This window comes from Octopus sinensis, linkage group LG5, assembly GCF_006345805.1.
Source record: "Octopus sinensis linkage group LG5, ASM634580v1, whole genome shotgun sequence".
Lineage (NCBI taxonomy): Eukaryota > Metazoa > Mollusca > Cephalopoda > Octopoda > Octopodidae > Octopus > Octopus sinensis.
This window is the reverse complement of record NC_043001.1, coordinates 92,446,816-92,468,187: the sequence shown is the minus strand read 5'-3', so window position 1 is coordinate 92,468,187 and position 21,372 is coordinate 92,446,816. Positions and strand designations below refer to the sequence as shown.

Here is a 21,372-nt window from a genome sequence, read left to right as displayed (position 1 = left end):
AATTGTGGGGATTAAGCCCCCATTAAGAAGTTGAAATTTTAGGAATATTACTTCATTTGTGCCTAATATCTATGGTTAAAATTTCATCAACAGTAAAAATATATGAATTTTCATGGGGGTTATGGTCTTATTTATGCCCATTCACTTTGAAACATGTACTGCATTACATCCGCCCTTATGCATAGAATATAATTACCAAATTTCATAAAGATCCATTCAGTACTTTTGACCTTGTTTTGGATCATTAAAAGGTGACTAAAATTTGGGTGTTAAGCCCCCACCCCATTAGGGAGTCTTAGAATCCTCATGAGAATACATCTTGATTTGTATCAATTACTTTTGTTGAAATTTCATCAACATCGGATATTTATGTATTTTCATGGGGGGTTCTGCCCCCTTTAAGTCCCCTCAAAATTCAAGCCAATCATACTGCACTATACCCTCTCTTATACATCAACTCTAAATTCCAAATATCATAAGAATCCATTCAGTAATTTTGGTCCATGAAAAATTACTAAAATTTGAAGGTTAAACATTCATTAGGGGGTCTTAGAATCATCCAAAGATGATATTGTCGTAAGGCAAGAAAGATATAAAGAACAATTAAACCTGTGAATGTAAAATAAGGCGGCGAGCTGGCAGAAACGTTAGCACGCCGGGCGAAATGCTTAGCAGTATTTCGTCTGTCGCTACGTTCTGAGTTAAAATTCCGCCGAGGTCGAATTTGCCTTTCATCCTTTCGGGGTCGATTAAATAAGTGCCAGTTATGCACTGGGGTCGATATAATCGACTTAATCCATTTGTCTGTCCTTGTTTGTCCCCTCTGTGTGTAGTCACTTGTGGGCAGTAAAGAAATAAGAATCATCCAAAGAAATGGAAATGTTGGGTATATTTGTTAATTTATTTCTAATACCTATGGTTCAAATTTTATCAAAATTGGATGAAACATTCGGCATTACCCTTCTCATTAGGATCGGTCCAGTAGTTTTCGAGTCTATAGGTAACAGACGAACACACGAACAAACAGACATTGACTTTTATATAATATATTTCAAAATGTAGCCACATGTGAATTGTTGGCGATTTTCTTCCTCCGTCTTCCTTTCTATTGGATTTCCTCTCTGTTTCCGAAGAAGAGCGTCTACTCGAAACGTTAAACCATCACGTTTTCCTTTCCTGAGCGTCTGGTAATACATTACACGCGCCACGTCCACGTATTGTTTTTTTTGTTTGTTCTTTTTTGGGATTTACTATATATATATATATATAATATATATATATATATATATATATAGAAATTCGGGGTGAGTACTTGATAATTATAAGCACCTGTGTATACCGTTTGGTGGTGTAGGTGGTGGAGTAAATTGATCAAAATAAAAACATGATGCCAAGGATTCAGCGGTACATATGTTTCGGGCCTTTATTAGACAGATTTATAACAATGCATAATGTATGTCTGTGGCCTTCTTCAGCCGCGCACAACAGCTTCCACAAGGACATGTGTTACATCAAAAATTCTTGGTTGGGGATGCAAATCCTCTCATTCGCGTACGACATACATTATGCATTGTTATAAATCTGTCTAATAAAGGCCCGAAACATATGTACCGCTGAATCCTTGGCATCATGTTTTTATTTTGATCAACATATATATATATATATATATATATATATATATATATATATATATATATATATACATATAGCACACTATTAATACAAGTCTGATGAAGTGTCTCTCCAATGTCTAAAACCGCAAATATTACTTGAGTTTTCATTTAGGATTTTCGCATAAACATTTCGTTGCAAATGAAGATGGTAGGGAAATATTTCTAACTTTTAATTAAAGATGTGTTAAGGAATTTTCTTTGTCTTCTTCTTTTCATTGGATTATTTACTCTTCGCTGCTCCATATTGATGTACAGGCACCATTTTTCGTCGCTAGTAACGATTCTGTAAAGAAATCGTTGCTTGTGTCCATGAGTTGAGCGGTGACGAGCAATCAAACCAGCGGAGAATGGGACTCGTTGATTTTTGTTGTTGTCACTTATAACATGCGGAACCCATGCTCCATACTTCTGAACCTTTCCTATCGAGTGAAGATGCTTTTCTATAGCAGTGTGAGAGCATTCCATTTTCTTTGCCAGTTCCCTTGTCGTTTGACGAGAATTTTCGTGCAAAAGTTGGCTTAATCGCTCTTTATCGAACTCAACTGGACGGCCAGAACAAGGTGCGTCTTAGAGGTCAAAATTTCCATTTTTGAACTTGGCATACCAATCACGAGCGGTTCTTTCAGCTATGACACCTTCTCCATACACTGCACAAATGTCGCGAGAACCTTTTGCGGCCTTAGAACATTGATTCAAAGCAAAAAGAAGGTGTCGAAAAATACTCGTTTTTAACTTGACATTCCATTTTAATAATCTGAAAATAAACAATAATTAACTAAAATTAACTAGAAAAAAAAGAGAACAAAATAGATTCCAAAATGATTCAAAAATAAAATTCTCGAAAAAATAGATTCCAAAGTTTAAAAACGCAATAAATTCAAAAATAAAAAAAAACGGCCGTAACTTAGTTGCCAACCCAATATTTAAGTGAGCTTAGCAAATGAAATGGAAACATTGGTACGTATGGGAACCTACCAGTTTATGTTTAGAATCTTTGTTAGGTAAATCTACTATGTTGTAAGACTGGACAAGAGTAGACAATAATTCTGACTAAATAAATATACGAAAGTTTAAACTTAGCTACATTTGGCCAACACCTAGCCACCCCACTAAAACATTAAAGACAAATTAATGAGTCAAGAGATTTATATCAACTTCGGATTACGTAATTAAAACCATGCAATGATATTTGTTGAAATAGAAACTTAAATATGGTTAATAATTATTTCCTGAAACTGATGCAACTCCAATAGGATTTTTTACTTGCAAAACCTAATATGCATAGAAGAGCTTGGAATATCTCAACAGATATTATTGTGAGGTAAGCAAAAGCGCGGATCATTGATGTTCCTAGGCATAGCAGGAACTGTCTAGCCCTTCTTTACCGCTTTTTATAAAAATATTTTATCATAGTGTTGTTAAATTTGTGTTTGTTCAGCATTTCGAGGAATCAGTCATGTGAGACAAAATCAAAACGCTTTTCGTTATTAATCCAAGCGTATAAGGAATATTATTTAGATACTCTAGCATCATCAAGTATCATCTTAAAAATAAGGATCTCGTTAACTGTCTCCATGGGCTTAAGCTTACTCCTCTTTGTGTTCTACAAGAATTAAAATGTTTTATTTTATAAATAACCAATCATCCTTACGAATAATAAAAACATTGTTACGCAGTACTTAGATGTGTCATATGCTGGTGTTCTCATTGGAATAATTCATTTCTATCAGTAAGAATCTATTTGCCTCTTTGGACTGGATTAAGAAAGGTTGATGTTACCTGTGAATGTATATATATATATATATATATATATATATATATATATATATATATATATATCCCTTGATAACCATCAAACATTTTGAATATTCAAGATGCCCAGACATTTCCACTTCTGAGAGCTTTTGAAAACATATCTAAAGTCATTTTACTGTAATTCTTCGTTTTTATTTCCACCCCTGCCACACAATCTTACAACCAGGTATTCCTCTATTAATATAGTTTACTACAGAGTGTATCTGTAGAATTTTAGCCAGCACAGTATTATATAGTTACATCTTTGTGAACATAAAACTTGGGATCAGTCGGACTAATTTCAACCCTGTTATGAGATTTCATCTGCAACATCGTACCCTCTTAACCGTCTGTTCACGGTATTGCTGTTAATAACTATTACTGAGAGCTTAAATAGATCTGACACATCGATTTGTATACATATTTTAGTACCAAATTCAATTAATAAATTTACTGATGTGTATATATTTTTTTGTTTCAGTATTATAATGCACCAGCGAAAATATCTACAGATTTGAAGATATTACTCTCTATATAGATAGCCCGTACGTTTATATATTGTATTTTGTGGACAACACAAGAGAGATCCTATGGACTGCTCTAAATATTGTGTTAAGATTCATAAATGGCCTAGTAACGCCTTTAAATGTCCATTAAGGAACTAGCTATAAATCCACAATTATTAAAATTATTAAAAGTTTATAAAACCATAACGTTATATGATTGCGTACATATAATCTTATGTATTCAAAATCATACGCTATAGCGATGACAAAACAAGCTTCTACATGTTCAAAACCTGAAAGATTAGCCAAGTGGTTAATCACTGGGATATGTCAGTCACGTAGATAAAATGATGATAGTTTATTGGGAGGATATTGATTAACAAGAAGTGTATTGAAAAGAAATACCTCTTAATCAACGAATTTGGTCGCAAAAGACGATAAAGTATCTCTAAAAGAAACGAAGAAGAAAGTGGAAAAGATTTGAAAATGGAAGTAACTAGTATTGCGATGGAAGAATAGAAGAACATCTTATAATAACAGATGTTTCGATAATGATAAAATTTTGTGCTTACAGATACGTAACCAAAGCTCTAAGATTTATAAAAATAGAGAAAACAGTGCCACGAGGCATAGCACATATTATGTAGTATATATCTCTCTATATAAACGGCAGTTTGTCTGTGCGTGTTTCTGTGTGTCTGTTTGCTTGTACCCTCACCATGACCACGGCTTTTAACCGATTCTGATGAAACTTGACACACACATAGCCCAATGTCATAATTCAAAACTAACGCAGCGAAAATTTTGAAAAGTTCCCCCAGTTCTGAAAAAAATCGATAAATTCGACATGGGGTCGAGAATCAGAAACACGAACCACAAACTGTCTAGGGGACGCAACTCCACCTTTTTTAAATCTCAAAAAAAAATTTACCATAATTTTTTTCCATTTTTTTGCTATTTTTTGGCTATAACTCTCTAAAAATGCTTTACAAACCTGAGCAACGCCGGGCGATACTGCTAGTTGTTATATAAAACCAAAGTAAAAACAACAGAATATATTTCTCTTATCTGAGGCCCACAGAGCTACGTTCTATAGGCTAGTAGTGGAGGCGCAATGGCCCAGTGGTTAGAGCAGCGGACTCGCGGTCATAGGATCGCGGTTTCGATTCCCAGACCGGGCGTTGTGAGTGTTTATTGAGCGAAAACACCTAAAGCTCCACGAAGCTCCGACAGGGGATGGTGGTGATCCCTGCTGTACTCTTTCACCACAACTTTCTCTCACTTTTACTTCCTATTTCTGTTGTACCTGTATTTCAAGGGGCCGGCCTTGTCACTCTCTGTGTCACGTTGAATATCCCCGAGAACTACGTTAAGGGTGCACGTGTCTGTGGAGTGCTCAGCCACTTACACGTAAATTTCACGAGCAGGCTGTTCCGTTGATTCGGATCAACCGGAACCCTCATCGTCGTAACCGACGGAGTGCTTCCAATAGGCTAGTGAAAGAACGCAATAAAAACATGACTACTGAAAATATCAATATCAAATTTTAGTATAAGGCCAGCAATTTTAGGATAGGGAGATGATCAATTACATCGACCCCAGTACTTATCTGGTATTTATTTAATCAACACCGAAATAATGAAAAGCGAAATCCACCTTGGCTGGATTTGAACTCAGAAATGCCTCTAAGATTTTCGTCCAATCTGCTAAAACTTCTGCCAGTTCGCTGCCTTAATGGTTGTAGCATTAAGGGCATCAACTTTGCAGAAATCTTGAAAGTTGAATGGGCGTTTCTTGAAGTTATGAGCATTAAAAATTCCCTTATCCCCGAAAATCTTGGCAAAAAATGGCAAATTTTGAGGGGTTTATTTGAATTATTGTTACCTGTCAAAACAGGAAAATTGAATTCAGCACGCAGTGTGCTGATAATTATGGAAAGATATATTGCCTCGCATGTTGCGGTGACACTTGTTAGTTGTGCCAATTATTTTCACAGTTCAATGGAAATACAACTTATATAATGTTTGTTAACAATACAGTTTCTTCTTGACATTGGACGTTCTTATTTTATTGCGCAATTAGCGAGTATAATATGAAACTTAATATGTCCTGATAATATACTTAACCTAGCTTTCATTAAAATAACAACTGTGTTGACAGTTCGGTAGCAATTTCCAAATATACATCATAGCATATTCGGCGCACTTGCAATTTAATTGTACAAGTTATTTTGAATTTTGGCCTGTTAGCCTCTTTTATATTACATTATTACCTTATTTACTGAACACCAATTAAATCTGAGACCTGAATATGCCCATTTTTCGTTCGATTCTTTATATTATTAATTGAATACGTTTTATATTTTAAATTATGTCAAGTTAAATGGTCCGCAGCAATGTCTTGCAGCGTTCGCTGTAGTTGTCAATGTTATAAGTTCAAATCCTACCGAGACCTTTGAACATTATGAGTCGGAAGAAAATGTCGCCATTTTGTTCGACGTGCTAGCTATTTTTCTAGTTTACTGCCTTCATTCTACACTAACAATTCAATTGAAAAAAAAACTTCACTAGATTAAAATATTGATCTGAAGGTGACAGTAACACACAACTTTTGTTCCCTCACAAAGCTAGTCTGATTTCTGGAAGAATACCTACGAGTAAATGCCTACAGTCTCTTATACATTTGTAGGGCACCGAAGTGTATATTTCTTGGGTGTAACTATGTTACCTCAGTTAATGTATTCATTTAAGTAGGAAATACATATATGTCCCATTCTAAAAGTTGAAACTTTACTCCGACAGTTTACATTCTGCGTAGTTTTAGTTCTTCAACAGATATTATCACTTGGAGTTTTCTGTACTCACGTTGTGTCTTGTTAAATGTAAATTACCTCTTTCTGTAGTTCTCACAAACTCAAAATAATTTCATCTTTTCATAATCACTGTAATCAACTAAGACTCTCCTCCTGAACTACTGGCCTTGTGTCGAAACTCGAAACCAATATTAGATATCAATATGTACGCTAAATGTCCTCAGTAACGGACAAAGGATTGTTTTGAGATATCAAACGAAAGCTTGTCAACAATAAAGGTGGCCTGATATTAATTAATGCTCCAGGAGGGGAGGTAGAACCTTCCTGCTGAACTTGTTACTGCCTTGTGCTTGGGAAAAATGGTTTGGATTGCGCTTGCTACAGCTTCATCATGCATTGCGGCTACACTACACAATCTAAGACGGTCTATCAATTCTCGCTTCAAGGATTTCATTCTGATAAAATTTGCATCAGTATGCCATATATCTCCCCATAATCTAAATGGTGACCTTCTGTATTCCGCTAAACAATTGTTATGGCACGCCACTGAGGGAAAAATTATAGTGTTCCACAGATATTTTCGCGAAGCTTGGAGCAACTTCATGTACGGAGATCCTAATTCTTCAGCAGAAATTCTTTGAAAATTCTCTCAATAGACCATAGAATCCAACGTTAATTAGTAAGACTTAGTACAATTTGCTTGTGTCGATCAGTATGAAAATGAATAATAGATGTTTTGAAGAGTTGTTCTAAGAATAAGAACGATAGGGTTCATCAACAAACCGGTGGTGAAAATTTTAAATAACTCCCTGGTAGTATGAATATACCGAATAACGTAGACTCGGTGTTAGGAGAAAACCAATTTATTCTTTGTCCCAAGAAATTTTTGACTTCATTAAATATCAATGTTATACTTCTACACAGCATCAAAATCAGAGATAGGAGCTTCTGTAATATTTCTGCGTAACTGTTTCCAGAGAAAGATCAGTATTCATATGTGTGTATTTTTATGTATAGGTATAACGTATGTATGTCATTATTCAGTTTATTTCAGGATTACTTATCAATAGAGAAAGAACCGGTTTCTAACCTAGACCCAAGGCTCCTTCATCTACCACAAACCCACAGACTCACAACAATACCTCCTCTTTAGTTCATGCCACCCAAAACACACCAAGACAAATATCCCTTTCAATTTAGCTAAAAGGGTATGCACCATTGTCTCGGATCCAAAAACACGAGAAATACGCCTTCAAGACCTCAAAAAAACACTATTACAACGTCAATATCCCTCCACCCTTATAGAGTATGGAATAAAACGCGCCAAAGAACTAGACAACACTACACTAAAAACCACCCAACCTAACACCACACACAACCTCAAAATACTTCCATACATTTCCACCCACAACCCCAAAAATATCGAAGCATACACCACAATCATACAAAACCTCAGTCTACTGTCAACAGACCAAAAATGAAAAACATTATAAATACACACAAAATCCTCAAATGCAAAAGGCAACACAAATCTTTAAAAAAACTCTTGACAAATGCCAAACTTCACACACCACATCCACCCCCAACAGTAAAAAAATGTGCAAGCTCAAACTGTGGTACCTGCCCCTTTCTACTTGAAGGCTCTGAATTTACCTTCAAACAAGGTACGAAGTTTAAAATCAAGACTAACTTCTCCTGTTCCTCCGAGAACCTTATCTACGTTCTCACATGCGCTGGTTGCCAACATAATTATGTTGGACAAACGAGTCTCCCGTTACGTAAACGAGTAACGGTGCATAAAGAACAAATAAATCTCCCGGAATACCGACAAATTCCACTGAGTGACCACTTAGACTCATGTGCTAAAGACTTAAACCCCAAATTCTATATATTCCCCTTCTACCAATGTAAAGACGGGATCACCACACAGGAGAGAATTAACAATGAGATTCTCTTTATTGAAAAATTCCAAACACAACTTAATATGCAAACTCCTCGTTGATCAAACTTCCTTTCTCTACCTCACTCTTCATGGATGGACTAACACAAATATATAAAGATACCATGCATTCATCACTTCAAGCTAAAACTTATATTCTTTAAATATCATTTTTACTATTGTTGTTATTACTATCATTTTTATTATAAATGATATGACAATTTGAAATGCAATTGTCTATGCAGATTTATATTATTAGAAAATAATATAAATAAAGTGTTAAAATCTGAAAGTTAAGTTAACAAGCAATTATATAAAAAGATAATGCAAATGAAGCTAAAATGATAGTTTTATAATTTGGGTTTTATTGAAGAACTCAAAAGAGTTGTCTCCCCTTACTCACAACACAGGAACTGAAGAACCAGGACCACAATTACTACTACTTCCTGTCCTGCAAACATGCTGAATTTAACAACACAACACATGCTCTTAATCCCTTTGGATCTTAACACCTCAAGGTAATTTTTTCGTAAACAACCATAAAACTCAAGATACACAACGAACTCACAATGTATCGGAGAACTTATTTTTTAATTTTTGTACATTTTTATCATTATTCTTTTACAAAAAACAATGCAATTTTCTTTTTTTCCCCTTTCTAATTTTAAAAAAAACTTCTTAAAACATAAATATTCTTGACAAGTCATACATTGACGAAAACCGGTTGAATAAATATATATTTATATATTTTATCAATTTCTCATTTTATTAAAATTTTCTTTCATTTGAGCATTCTGCATTTAAAAAAAAATTTTTCGTTACTTATCATTTCTCCACGTGCGGTCAACACAACCCCACCATTTATTGATCTATATGTGTATATATATATATATATACATATATATATATATATATATGTATATATATATATATATATACACGTCCCCATAACGTAGTGGTTCTGCAAAAGAGCTCATAGAATAAGTACTAAGCTTACAAAGAATAAGTCCTGGTGTCGATTCATTCGACTAAAGGCGGTGCTCCAGCATGGCCGCGCACGAATGACTGAAACCAGTAAAAGAATATACATATATAATTTACTGATTTTATTTATCAAAAATGTTTGAAGACCACTTCTACAATAAAGGAACCAGCACATAAGGTCGATCCCGGTGGTATTTGAACTCGGTACGAACACTCGGAAGAAATGCGCTAAGCATGTTTCCTGGTGCGGTAACGATTCCGCCAGCTCCTGGCCTAATTTCGGATAGATATTAGTGGTATTAGTTGAAAGCAGGTTAATATGTAATATACAGAGAGAAACAAATAGATAATCACACGCACGCGAAACAAACACATTCACACCTATATATGTATGCGTATATACACCTACCCACATATAAGCATGTATGCATGCTAACACACACAATCGATTACACACACATACACGTACATACACACGCACGCACTGTTTGTGCGTGAAAGAGAGCGAGAGAAAAAGAGAGTAAGTAAGAGAGAAAGAGAATGTGTAGTAGAGAGAGAAGGCTACGTTAAGCGTCATATTATAAATGTCTGAAATAAAGTTACTTTTTTCTTTTCAGCCGAATGTTATTTTCTATTTCACCAAAGGCTGGCGTCGTGTTGTTTATGCATCAGCAGTTTCTGTAGACGTGGGTAACAAAGAAAAAATTTCAATTTTTGTCAAATGTATAAATAACTGCGACTTAAGTTTACATTTGAAAGATAAAATGTTTTCAAATGTAATGTTACATGAAGGTTCTATTGAATATCTTCCTTCGTGCAATTAGGAGTGCATTTTTAATGATATCATTAATATGTTACCCATGGTGGAATTCAATAATGAGAAAGGGATAGAGAGGAGGAGAATAGGGAAAGAAAGAGAAGGTGTAAAAGAGAAAGAGAATAATTTGCAGTTCAAAATATTTTAAACAGTAAATGAATCTAGTTTCGACAGCCATTAAAATATTGGGTTGTCCGAAAAGTTTGTGCCGACTTTTAAAGGAAAGAAAAAGGTTAATAATTACTTGCCATTACATTTTTAATCAACCAGATATGAACCATTTTGTTGCATCTTTCCTTTAACTTGAAAATACCCTCTTCCCAGAATTGAGGTGGTTTCATGGCAAAAAATTCATCAAGGTATCTTTTTACGTCATCCAAGGAATTGAAATTTTTACCGTTAAGACTATTCTGCAGAGACCTGAATAAGTGAAAATCCAAAGAAGCAATACCTGGTGAATATGGAGGGTGGGGTAATACATCCCAGCCGAGCTGCAGCAATTTTTGTCTGGTTCCCAAAGGAACGTGCGGTCTTGCATTATCACGTTGGAAAACAACACCCTTCCTGTTGGCCAATTCTGGACGTTTCTCTTGAATTACTGCTGTTAACTCGTCCAGTTGTGTGCAGTATTTCTCATAAATAATTGTCTGGTTACTTGGGGGAAGCTCATAGTACAGAATACTTTTTTAGGGTGAAGATCCGTTTTTGGGGTGGCTAAGGGTGGCTCATATCGCTTACTCCAGGATCGCTTTCTCTGAACATTTCCGTAGATAATCCAATTTGTTTTAAAAAAGACGCGTTTTCATTCCGTTTATAAAGCGAATCACAGATGGAAATGCGATCCAAAAGGTTCTTCTCTCTCAACTCATGTGGTACCCAAACATCGTAGGGACTTGTGTACCCAAGCTTTACCAGATGCTCATGATAGGTTGAGGCTTTCTGCCAATACTCGGGTTGTGCAAAGTGGGTTATTCTCAATTAATGACTTGATTTGGTCATCATCTGTAGCAGATGGTCTACCTGATCGCTCTTTATAAATAAGGCTACAATCTCCAGCTCGGAACGTTGCGAACCACTTCCGTACAGTTCTTTCGGATTAAAAAAAATCACCGTAAACTGCGCATATTTCTTTGGTTGCTTGTGAGGCATTTTTCCCTTTACGGAAAAAGAAAAGCATCAAGTGTCGAAAATGAACATTCTTATCTTCCATTTCAAAGGGTTACAGAATTAACACAGGTTATAGGAACATAAACCTTCTTCCACGAAAAGTTAGCTTAAACTGTGCTCTAAATGGAGGTGAACTCAACCATGTTCTAAAATAAGTCGAAAGGTAAGCTACAATAAATCGGCACGAACTTTCCGGACAACCCAATAGAATTAAAGAGGATGAAATTTGTGCTTTAAAGCTCTCTAGGTATGAATAACGCAACTTTGATCGAAAGTGACCTTTTGTCATAACTATATGTATCCTGTGGTTGCCATTTGTATATTGAATGTGAAAGGCCCCTTAATTTGAAGCTGACGAGCATTTTTGGCTTTCAAACTTTTCAGTAAAATAAAGGAGATAACAAATATTGTCCTCAGAATATACTGGGAAGCAGTAAAACGGGTTATCCATTATATCGAAACGGATTATCCAATATGCGGTAAAGAAGTCAAAATAGAATTTTTATATCTTTCATTTGTTTCAGTCATTTGGCTGCGGCCATGTTGGGCCATCGCCTTGAATATTTTTTAGCCGAAAGAATCGGCCCCAGTACTTATATCTTGCAAAGCCTGGTACTTATTCTATCGGTGGTGTCTTTTTTGCCGAACCGGTAAGTTACGAAGGCGCAAGCACACCAACAGGGGTTTTTAACCGTTGGTGGGAGTCAAAGACTCTAATGCGACCCCACCTCACACACATATACACATGCACAAACACACACACACACACACAAACACATAGGATGAGTTTCTTTCAGTTTCCGTCTATCAAATCTACTTACAAGCTTTGGTCGACTCGAAGTTATAGTACAAAGCACTTTCCCAAGGTGCCACAGCGTGGGACTGAACCTGGGACCATGTGGTTAGGAAGCAAGCTTTTTACCACACAAACACACCGAGGTTAAGCTTTTTCCGTGTTCCCCCCTGATTTTCATATTCTCATACGCAAATGTTAGTGAAGATGATCAAATGCGTTACAATATTATACAGCTTATGATTTCAGTTCCCACATGGTGCGATTATTGTTTTCATTCTTTCATTTACAATCAGTATTATGTAACATATTATGTAATATCCTCAGAAACAACAGGTGGACCTACGAACTTACCGAGTGGTATCCAAAAGATCGGAAAAGGTTATTTGGACGAAGTTACCGAGTGGTATCCAACAGATCGGAAAAGGTTATTTGGACGAAGTTACCGAGTGGTATCCAACAGATCGGAAAAGGTTATTTGGAAGGCTTTCACTGTGATAGAAAGACTATTTACTTAAGCGATATGGGTGAAGATCGAAAAGAATGGCACAATCAAGAAAGAAATGGATGTGCATTATGATCAGTGGTGTACAATAGCATCTGATGGTCTGGTCGATACTGTGATTATCTAATATTATATGTAATATATATAAAACTAATATGAAAGCGGCCTAAAATGTTCAGAAGCTGACTTTGAAGGAGTAATACTAGATCTGTGAAGTCTTGTTTACATTAATTTCAACCCTTCTTCTTAATAACTGCGGTGTTCCTTTACACTTAATAAGTGCAGTGTTTCTTTATAGGCGCAGGAGTGGCTGTGTGGTAAGTTGCTTGCTTACCAACCACATGGTTCCGGGTTCAGTCCCACTGCGTGGCACCTTAGGCAAATGTCTTCTACTATAGCTTCCGGCCGGCCAAAGCCTTGTGAGTGGATTTGATAGATGGAAACTGAAAGAATCCCGTCGTATATATGTATATGTATGTGTATGTGTATGTGTGTGTGTGTTTGTGTGCCTGTGTTTGTCTCCCCAACATCGCTTGACAACTGATGCTGGAATGTTCATGTCGCCGTAACTTAACGGTTCGGCAAAATAGATCGATAGAATAAGTACTAGGCTTCCAAAGAATAAGTCCTGGGGTCGATGTGCTCGACTAAAGGCGGTGCTCCAGCATGGCCGCAGTCAAATGACTGAAACAAGTAAAAGAGTAGAAGAGATAAATGGACATCTGACTGTTCAAAGAAGATTTTAAAATTAATAATGATTAATTAATAATTTTGCATTGTGGTGTTATCAAATACCTGCAGAAAAAGGGTCTAACCCCTGAAAACATTCATTCTAACAGTGCAAAAGTGGGTAGTTGAATTTAGGAGAGGAAGGAAGAGTTTTGAAAATGACCCCAAATCTGGACATCCTGCAACTGCAGTCACTAAGGAAAACGTTGTGTTCATACCTGGTGATGGATGACAGACGAATGACTATGAATCAAATAAACAATGCTATTAGCATATCTCGTAAGAGAGTTGAGAATATTCTGCACAATGAACTTAGCATAACGAAGGTTTCTTCTGGGTGCGTGCCTGAATTTAACGTTTCTCATTGTCACTTTAATTTCGTTTGTTGTTTTAGTTCCCTTCTGCCAAATTGACCGACGTGAAGCCTACTGTATTTTATTATATATGATATATAAATAACATATATTGGTCTTCTGGGGATTAAATGTATAAATAAGCAGGTCGTTTAGGACATTTCTAAAGCAAGGGACGCATATATTGTTCAGAGTGGCTGTGTGGTAAGTAGCTTGCTTACCAACCACATGGTTTCGGGTTCAGTCCCACTGCGTGGCACCTAGGGCAAGTGTCTTCTACTTTAGCCTCGGGCCGACCAAAGCCTTGTGAGTGGATTTGGTAGACCGAAACTGAAAGAAGCCCGTCGTATATATGCATATATATATATATGTGTGTGTGTGTGTGTGTGTGTGTTTGTGTGTCTGTGTTCGTCCTCCTACATCGCTTGACAGAATATAACACGAGCGGTGCTTAATCAGTCGCCTCGTAGTCATGGTCGACCTCATGAAAAGCTTTAGATTTATCAATATTAATCAATGCCCAATTCTTTCTAAACAACGAAACAACTCCTCGGTTCCCATAACTGAATATACTTTCAAATCCGCCCCATTTGCGATATACATTTGCGAATACCATAGTGAAAGTAGCGGAACAATTACACAGTTCGTCTTATATCTCGGCTGCCATTTTAGGCTTTTCATTTCACATGAAATCTATTGAGAATCATGGTTAGACCGTCAAGGTAAGCATCGCCATACACCGTCTTACCCAGACTGTTGCAAATAGAGTTGTTAAAAGATTTTACACCGCACTGAATCGAAAAGCACATATTCGTTCTTATCCGTCAAAAACCAAAACCGTGTTTTTTATAGCAAACGGCCCATCGAATGATTTTTCGCTCAGTTGTATTTCTTGTTACAGAAATTCTCATTTTCTATGCTAACACGTCAAATATGAATTTCTTAACTCTCCTTTCTAACATTATTACTAGCTATTCTTTAGGATATTGTTTTCTATTGTGCTAGCCCTTATTAAACTTAATCAATGACTCCCTTTAAGGAAAATGTACTGCTGTTTGTTGACCACCTCATTCAACTCCCGTCCAACTCATGAATACGAGTAGTTTAATATTGCAGTGTGAGTATGAGACAATCAGCTTCTCGTAATCAAGTCTATTTCTTTGTATACTGTAGTTTACAAAATTTCAGTCAGTGTATCCTACCGTCCGATAGTATTGACAAATTATGTAGTTCGTATACTCTGACCCCGCAATATGCTTTCTTTGTAGATGCGATCTGGATGATTTGATATTTTTCTTCTTTCTTAATATTAGTATAGTCAACAAATCCAAGCGGTACTTATCAATTCGACAAATAGAAATGCCTGACAGTGTTGTCATTAATGTTGTTGTGCTTGCTGTTGCTGATATTCTCGTTTCTATAGCATTTGCAGTTGCTGTTGCTGTTGAGCGAACGGTCTTTGTCCCAGAGCTTGCAAGATGGGAGGAGTCCAGAACGTGGTCCTTTGCTATTCGTAAGACCCGCAGAAGAGAAAGCAGGTAAACCCCCGACACCGAGAGCATCGACGGATGGATGAATGCGCATCCAGGCTCAGCGGTTGCGTAGGAAAACGGGGACAAGAAACAGGAAGAAAGAGTGAGAGAAAGTTGGAGCGAAAGAGTACAACAGGGGTCGCCACCACCCCCTGCCGGAGCCTCGTGGGGCTTTAGGTGTTTTCGCTCAATAAACACACACAACGCCCGGTCTGGGAATCGAAACCGCGATCCCCCGACCGCGAGTCCGCTGTCCTAACCATTGGGCCATTGCGCCTCCTTGCAGTTGCTGTGTAATCCCAGATTGAAACATTATTACACTCAAAATATTTGAGTACTAACAATGTGAATATGCAATGAAGATATTATATGTCTCAAGAACATTATTGCTAGCCTAACTACTTTAGAAGAAAATCAGGAAGCAATAGCGGCTGTAACACTCTATTCGACTACAATAGTAGGGTAACTGATTTTCCACTATTACTGATACCTTAATAGAACAATAACTCTTGAGATACATTCATAAAATCCTAGTAGCTTTCAACAGCTAGCAACTTATATAGTAATAAATTATAGTTGCATTATTTTGCAATATAAAATAAGAGAACGCAAAAATTTTACTCATTATTTTTATTAGCAAAAGAAAAAAGAATACAATGCAAAATTTGTCATTTATCAAATAAATTTGATCAGACAGAGCAATCATTATATATATGAATGTATAATTGATAACATTTACTACTGATGAAAAATATAAATTTAAAAAACCGCCCACATATAACATTATAGAAAAAGAAAAGTAATATCGTGACTCTTTTCTTACCCAAAAACATCAAACGATAAAATGAGAATAAAAAGTCGTGAGGAAGACGTTTTAAATTCCGTAGTCAAAGTGCACTATTAGTAAATAGATAAAACAAAGGCAAGTATGTAGGAATATTGTAAAATATAGTCACAATTAAAGTCAGCTGTGCAATTATGAGTTAATTTCTGATCAGTTCTCACAATATACTTTCAAAGATAACATTTCGTTTTTAATTACCAAAGTCAAAAAGAAAAGAAATCGAAATAGTCAGTGGAGTATATTCTTACATCACCCAATTTTGTACTCTAAGTTAAACGATTAATCGCTAAATCTTTTATTGAAAGTCTGTCAACTTTTCCGTTCCCTAGTTTAGGAAACCTATCAAACTGAATAAGACAGTCAGGGGTGGATGTTACATAATCGAAGAAACTTGGTGGAGGCATATATTCATTGCAGAACTTAAGGATTGATTTCTCATCAAACCTTTTCCCAGATTTCATAATGACACAAGCACAAACTTTAAATTCATGTTCTTCATCCGGAATAGGAACAACTACAACGCCATCAATATCTGGGTGACGCTGTACATGATTCTCAACAAATTTAATTGGCACTTTTCTAGCTGACTTCAGAATGAAGTCAACGTCTCTGCCAAGCATAATTATTTCCTTATCCTCAGTCATTTTACAAATGTCTCTTGTCTTAAACCATCCATCATCTAGAACTGGTTTCCCATCAGCTGAAACTTTCGTACACCACCTACTTCGTACACATAAATAACCATCTTTTCCGATATCGACAATATTGTTATGGTCATCAACAATTTTCGCTTCCACATTAGGTAGTAGTGGACCTATCAGTCCCGGATAATATTCCCCAATATTATCCTTGCTGAATCTCCTCACTGCAATCATTAGGGTTTCGGCAGTTGTAAGAAAGTTGTCAATAGTTTTTGTCCAAAATAAACCTTGTTTCATAGCATCATACGAAGGTATATCACCAGCTAACATAACTAAATCTAAAATCGGTTTATCACCTGTACATAAACGTAAATCAGCTGGAATCATAGATGAAATATTACAGCTCTCCTTCGTTAAGAGATTCTTAAGTTTCTGGAAATCCTTTGGGCAGTTTAAGCTACACATATCTGCAGAGACATATTTACACCCAGTTGCCACAAATGAGAGAGGATATGATCCACCATAGCCAAAATAACGTTCATTAAAAACTGCATCATTCTGTGTTATACCAGCTTTCTCACAATAACACGATGCACAGTTGATGATATCAAAGCTGCTATGAGTAACCCGCTTAGGTTTCCCTGTTGACCCAGACGTTTGCACAATGATTGTGACATCTTCGGCTTCCATGTGGGGAAGGTTAATGTTTTGGCAGTTGGTTGTACGTAAAGACTTTATTTCAGAAACGTTTATAGCTAAACGCAGGTTAGGAAAAGTTTCACTGACCACTTTACCGTTTTCGGAAATATCTGCCACCTTAAGTAACTTATTGTAAAAGGTTGGATCTGAATCAAAAATTGCTGCCACACAATCTTCTAACATGGGCAAGAAATCAGCTTGTCCGGCCCAGAGTCTCACCGAACATCCTCCTGCCAACATAATACCGCTGTCATATGTCATCCACTCAACACAGTTCGATACACAGAGGGCAATTCGATCACCTTTCTTGATTCCTTTTCCCACAAGGAACTTTGCAAACGCTTCAGTACCTTCGTAGAGTTCTCTCCTTGAAAGAAAATAATAAAGGAAATGCAGATAATACGTCGGTAAGTTGAATGCATGTTACAAATATATTTAAGTGTTTGAGGATTATGCTACATATATACAATATATATATATATATATATATATATGTATGTATGTATGTATGTATGTATGTATGTATGTATGTATGTATGTATGTATGTATGTATGCATCTATATATGCCTCTGGCGAGTTAACGTGAGACTCTTTAACGACAATTTAACCTTCATACAATTAAGGCATCTTCGGCCTGACGAGTAGCTAGCGGAGTACTTCTCGGGTAATTATTATCTCTGAGGATCTGCTAGATAGGAAATTTACGTAGCCTGGATTTTACCTGCTCCACTCCCTAGGCTGGTATATATACATATATACTCTTTCGCGGTCAATCAATAAAACAAGAACTAGCTGAGCACTGCGGCCTACGTAATCGACTTTACACCCTCGCTTGAAATTGCTGGCATTGTACCAAAATTTGAAAACAATATATACTGAATTAATTTCTCATGAATGCATATTGAACCTGATGAAATAGGATGGATGGCTTTCATAAATAAAATCTATGCAACTGGTATTAGGATCTGTGTAGGGGAAATAAATGGTTGATTTTCGAAGAAGAGGTAAGTCAATTACATCGACTCCAGTACACAGCTAGTACTTGTTTTATTGACCCCAAAATGCGGAATTTGAACTCAGGATGAAAAGACGTGGTAACGACTCTGCCACCTCACTGCCTTACAATTCATGAGAAATATTGATATTTAGCTCATCTCTTTGAGTTATAAATTGTATGCATCACTATGTGACTTATATTCATATAATTTAATGGCTGTGGATAAGCTACTACAGCAGAATGGCAAACTGATTTTCAGTTTTCGCCATTAGGATTTATATTAGAAATCATCATATATCTTTCACTGGCCACAGGAATATATATTTTAATGTTGTTCTAATTGTAATTGTGTTCACATAAACTAGCAAATATAATATTGGCTTTCAGTAACTTACATGACGTCTCTGTACAAGCTATTTCTAGACCCAAATTCAAAAAGAAAGGCAAATGAATGGTCAATAGATACTCAATACTAATATGTGTACGTAATTTCATAAGTTATGACTCGTTTAACATACCCAGTGATATTGGCTACTTTCCTCTAATTTACGATAATCACTGTTCTTACCAAAACGGTCCTCATAGGATGCCAATCACAAAATCATAAGTGAAATTTAGTAACTGAACTTGTGTATACTTCTACGGGAGGATGTTTAATCAACATATAATGCCTTTTCTTTATGGGAAGTAGGAAAGAAACCTTCACAAAGAAACATTTTCAGGATATATATGTGTGTGTGTGTGTGTGTTTGTGTGAGTGTGTGTGTGTGTGTGTGTGTGTGTTTGTGCTTGTGTGTGCGTGTGTGCGCATGTATGTGTGTATGTATGTATTCTAGTCTATATATATATTCTACATACAAAATAAGAAAATGGAGGAATACACTTTAATCAATAATCAATTACCAGATAATACTATTTCAATTTGTAATTATATTCTACATATATATTTTCTATATTCTAAAGTACTAGAGCACATCAGTACTATGTTGAAGTGCTCCGGTCCTTTATATTGAGTGATGTTTGTTTTAGAAATACAGCTTAAGATCCCACGTACATATATCTGATAAACACTAAAAAAAAATTTTTGTTGGATTAAAATGTTAATAGGATAGTGTGTTATTTGTAAGAAGAAAACATGCGCCAAAGTCTAATGTAATTTCATTATATAATTTCTCTCTTTCTAGAAATAGATACATATTGGATGGGATACTATACTGAAATATGGTAAATAAATCACTTCGCTAAATAAGGTTCTTTTTGACTGAAACAATCTTCTTTTTGTTTTGCAATACATCCAAAAAGCGTGTTTAAAAGACGTTATTTTGTGAAAGGTTCTAAACCCCTGTATTTAATCTTTCCAATAAGGAAAGTGGAAATATCCCAGAGAAAATATTAAAATATGATAGTACTCACCGTGTTATCTGTGTTCGTTGAATTTTGTTGTCATAATAAACAAATGCTACCTTTTCTGGATCTTCAAGCGCATAACGAAACAATCTTTGCGGAATAGTTTCGTAGCATAGCTGACGAATACTTGATGCGTGAGAATAACTCTTCATTTTATCACTATTTTATAATCCAAAGAACAGATAATATTCTCTGAGAAGCTTTAAAAAAGAAAAAGAAAATGTCATTGATAACACTTAATAATTTGTATGGTAGACTATTATATAATACAGAGAATGGAAAACTTCGATTTAAGGACGAAATCCATTCCAGTTTCAATGTAGATTGTCAAGAAATGTCAACTGATCTCACTGATTTTATCTACTTTTTGTATTTCTAACAACAATTATGGCAGGAGTTTTTGTCCACTAACAGCTTGCAGAACCACAGATCATCGAAGTCTCTCAGTCAAAAAATCTATAATACACAGAGGAGACCCTACTATATTCCAAGAAAGCATCTCGGTGGTATTTTCCACTATCATATATATTCATGATATTCTTGCACATTGTCACAACATAAAGTATCTATCTATCTATCTATCTATCAGTTTGCGTATACATTTACACAGACATACACGCATTTACATGTAGATAAGCATACACAAATACATACACACACACGTAGACACACACACACACATATAAATGTACATAAACATACGCATATATATATATATACACAAACACACACACACGCACACACACACACACACACACCACACACACACATATAAATGTACATAAACATACGCATATATATATATATATATACACAAACACACACACACGCACACACACACACACACACACACACACACACACATATATATATATATATATATATATACATATATATACGTACATATATATCTACATAGGATCATCTATGTATACCTACTCACCCAACTTCATACATACACGCATACATACACATACACACGTAGATGCACACGCACGCGCGCTTGCAAGCACACACACACATACACACTGATAAATTTCGATCTCGTCAGTCTCTGTCTACTCTGAGTTTCACCTACGGCTGCACAGAATCTCGAGGAAGTAAGTTGTGACTGAAAATTAATAGACTTTGAACATTTATGTTTAATTCTTATGAGATAGGGTGTGGGATGGAAAGAAT

At 35.9% G+C, this 21,372-nt stretch overlaps 1 protein-coding gene across 1 annotated transcript in view; it reads right to left on the bottom strand.

Annotated features, from left to right (window-relative positions):
- LOC115212217 (putative acyl-CoA synthetase YngI) overlaps nt 1-21,372 on the bottom strand; it is a 36,653-nt gene that overhangs the window by 10,036 nt on the left and 5,245 nt on the right. Inside the window, exons 2-3 of the mRNA XM_036502948.1 lie at nt 20,200-20,393; nt 18,103-18,155 (exon numbers count right to left, since the gene is read on the bottom strand). Coding sequence (XP_036358841.1) covers nt 18,103-18,155; nt 20,200-20,345 — 199 coding nt within the window. The 5' untranslated portion in view covers nt 20,346-20,393. The remainder of the gene's footprint in view (nt 1-18,102; nt 18,156-20,199; nt 20,394-21,372) is intronic.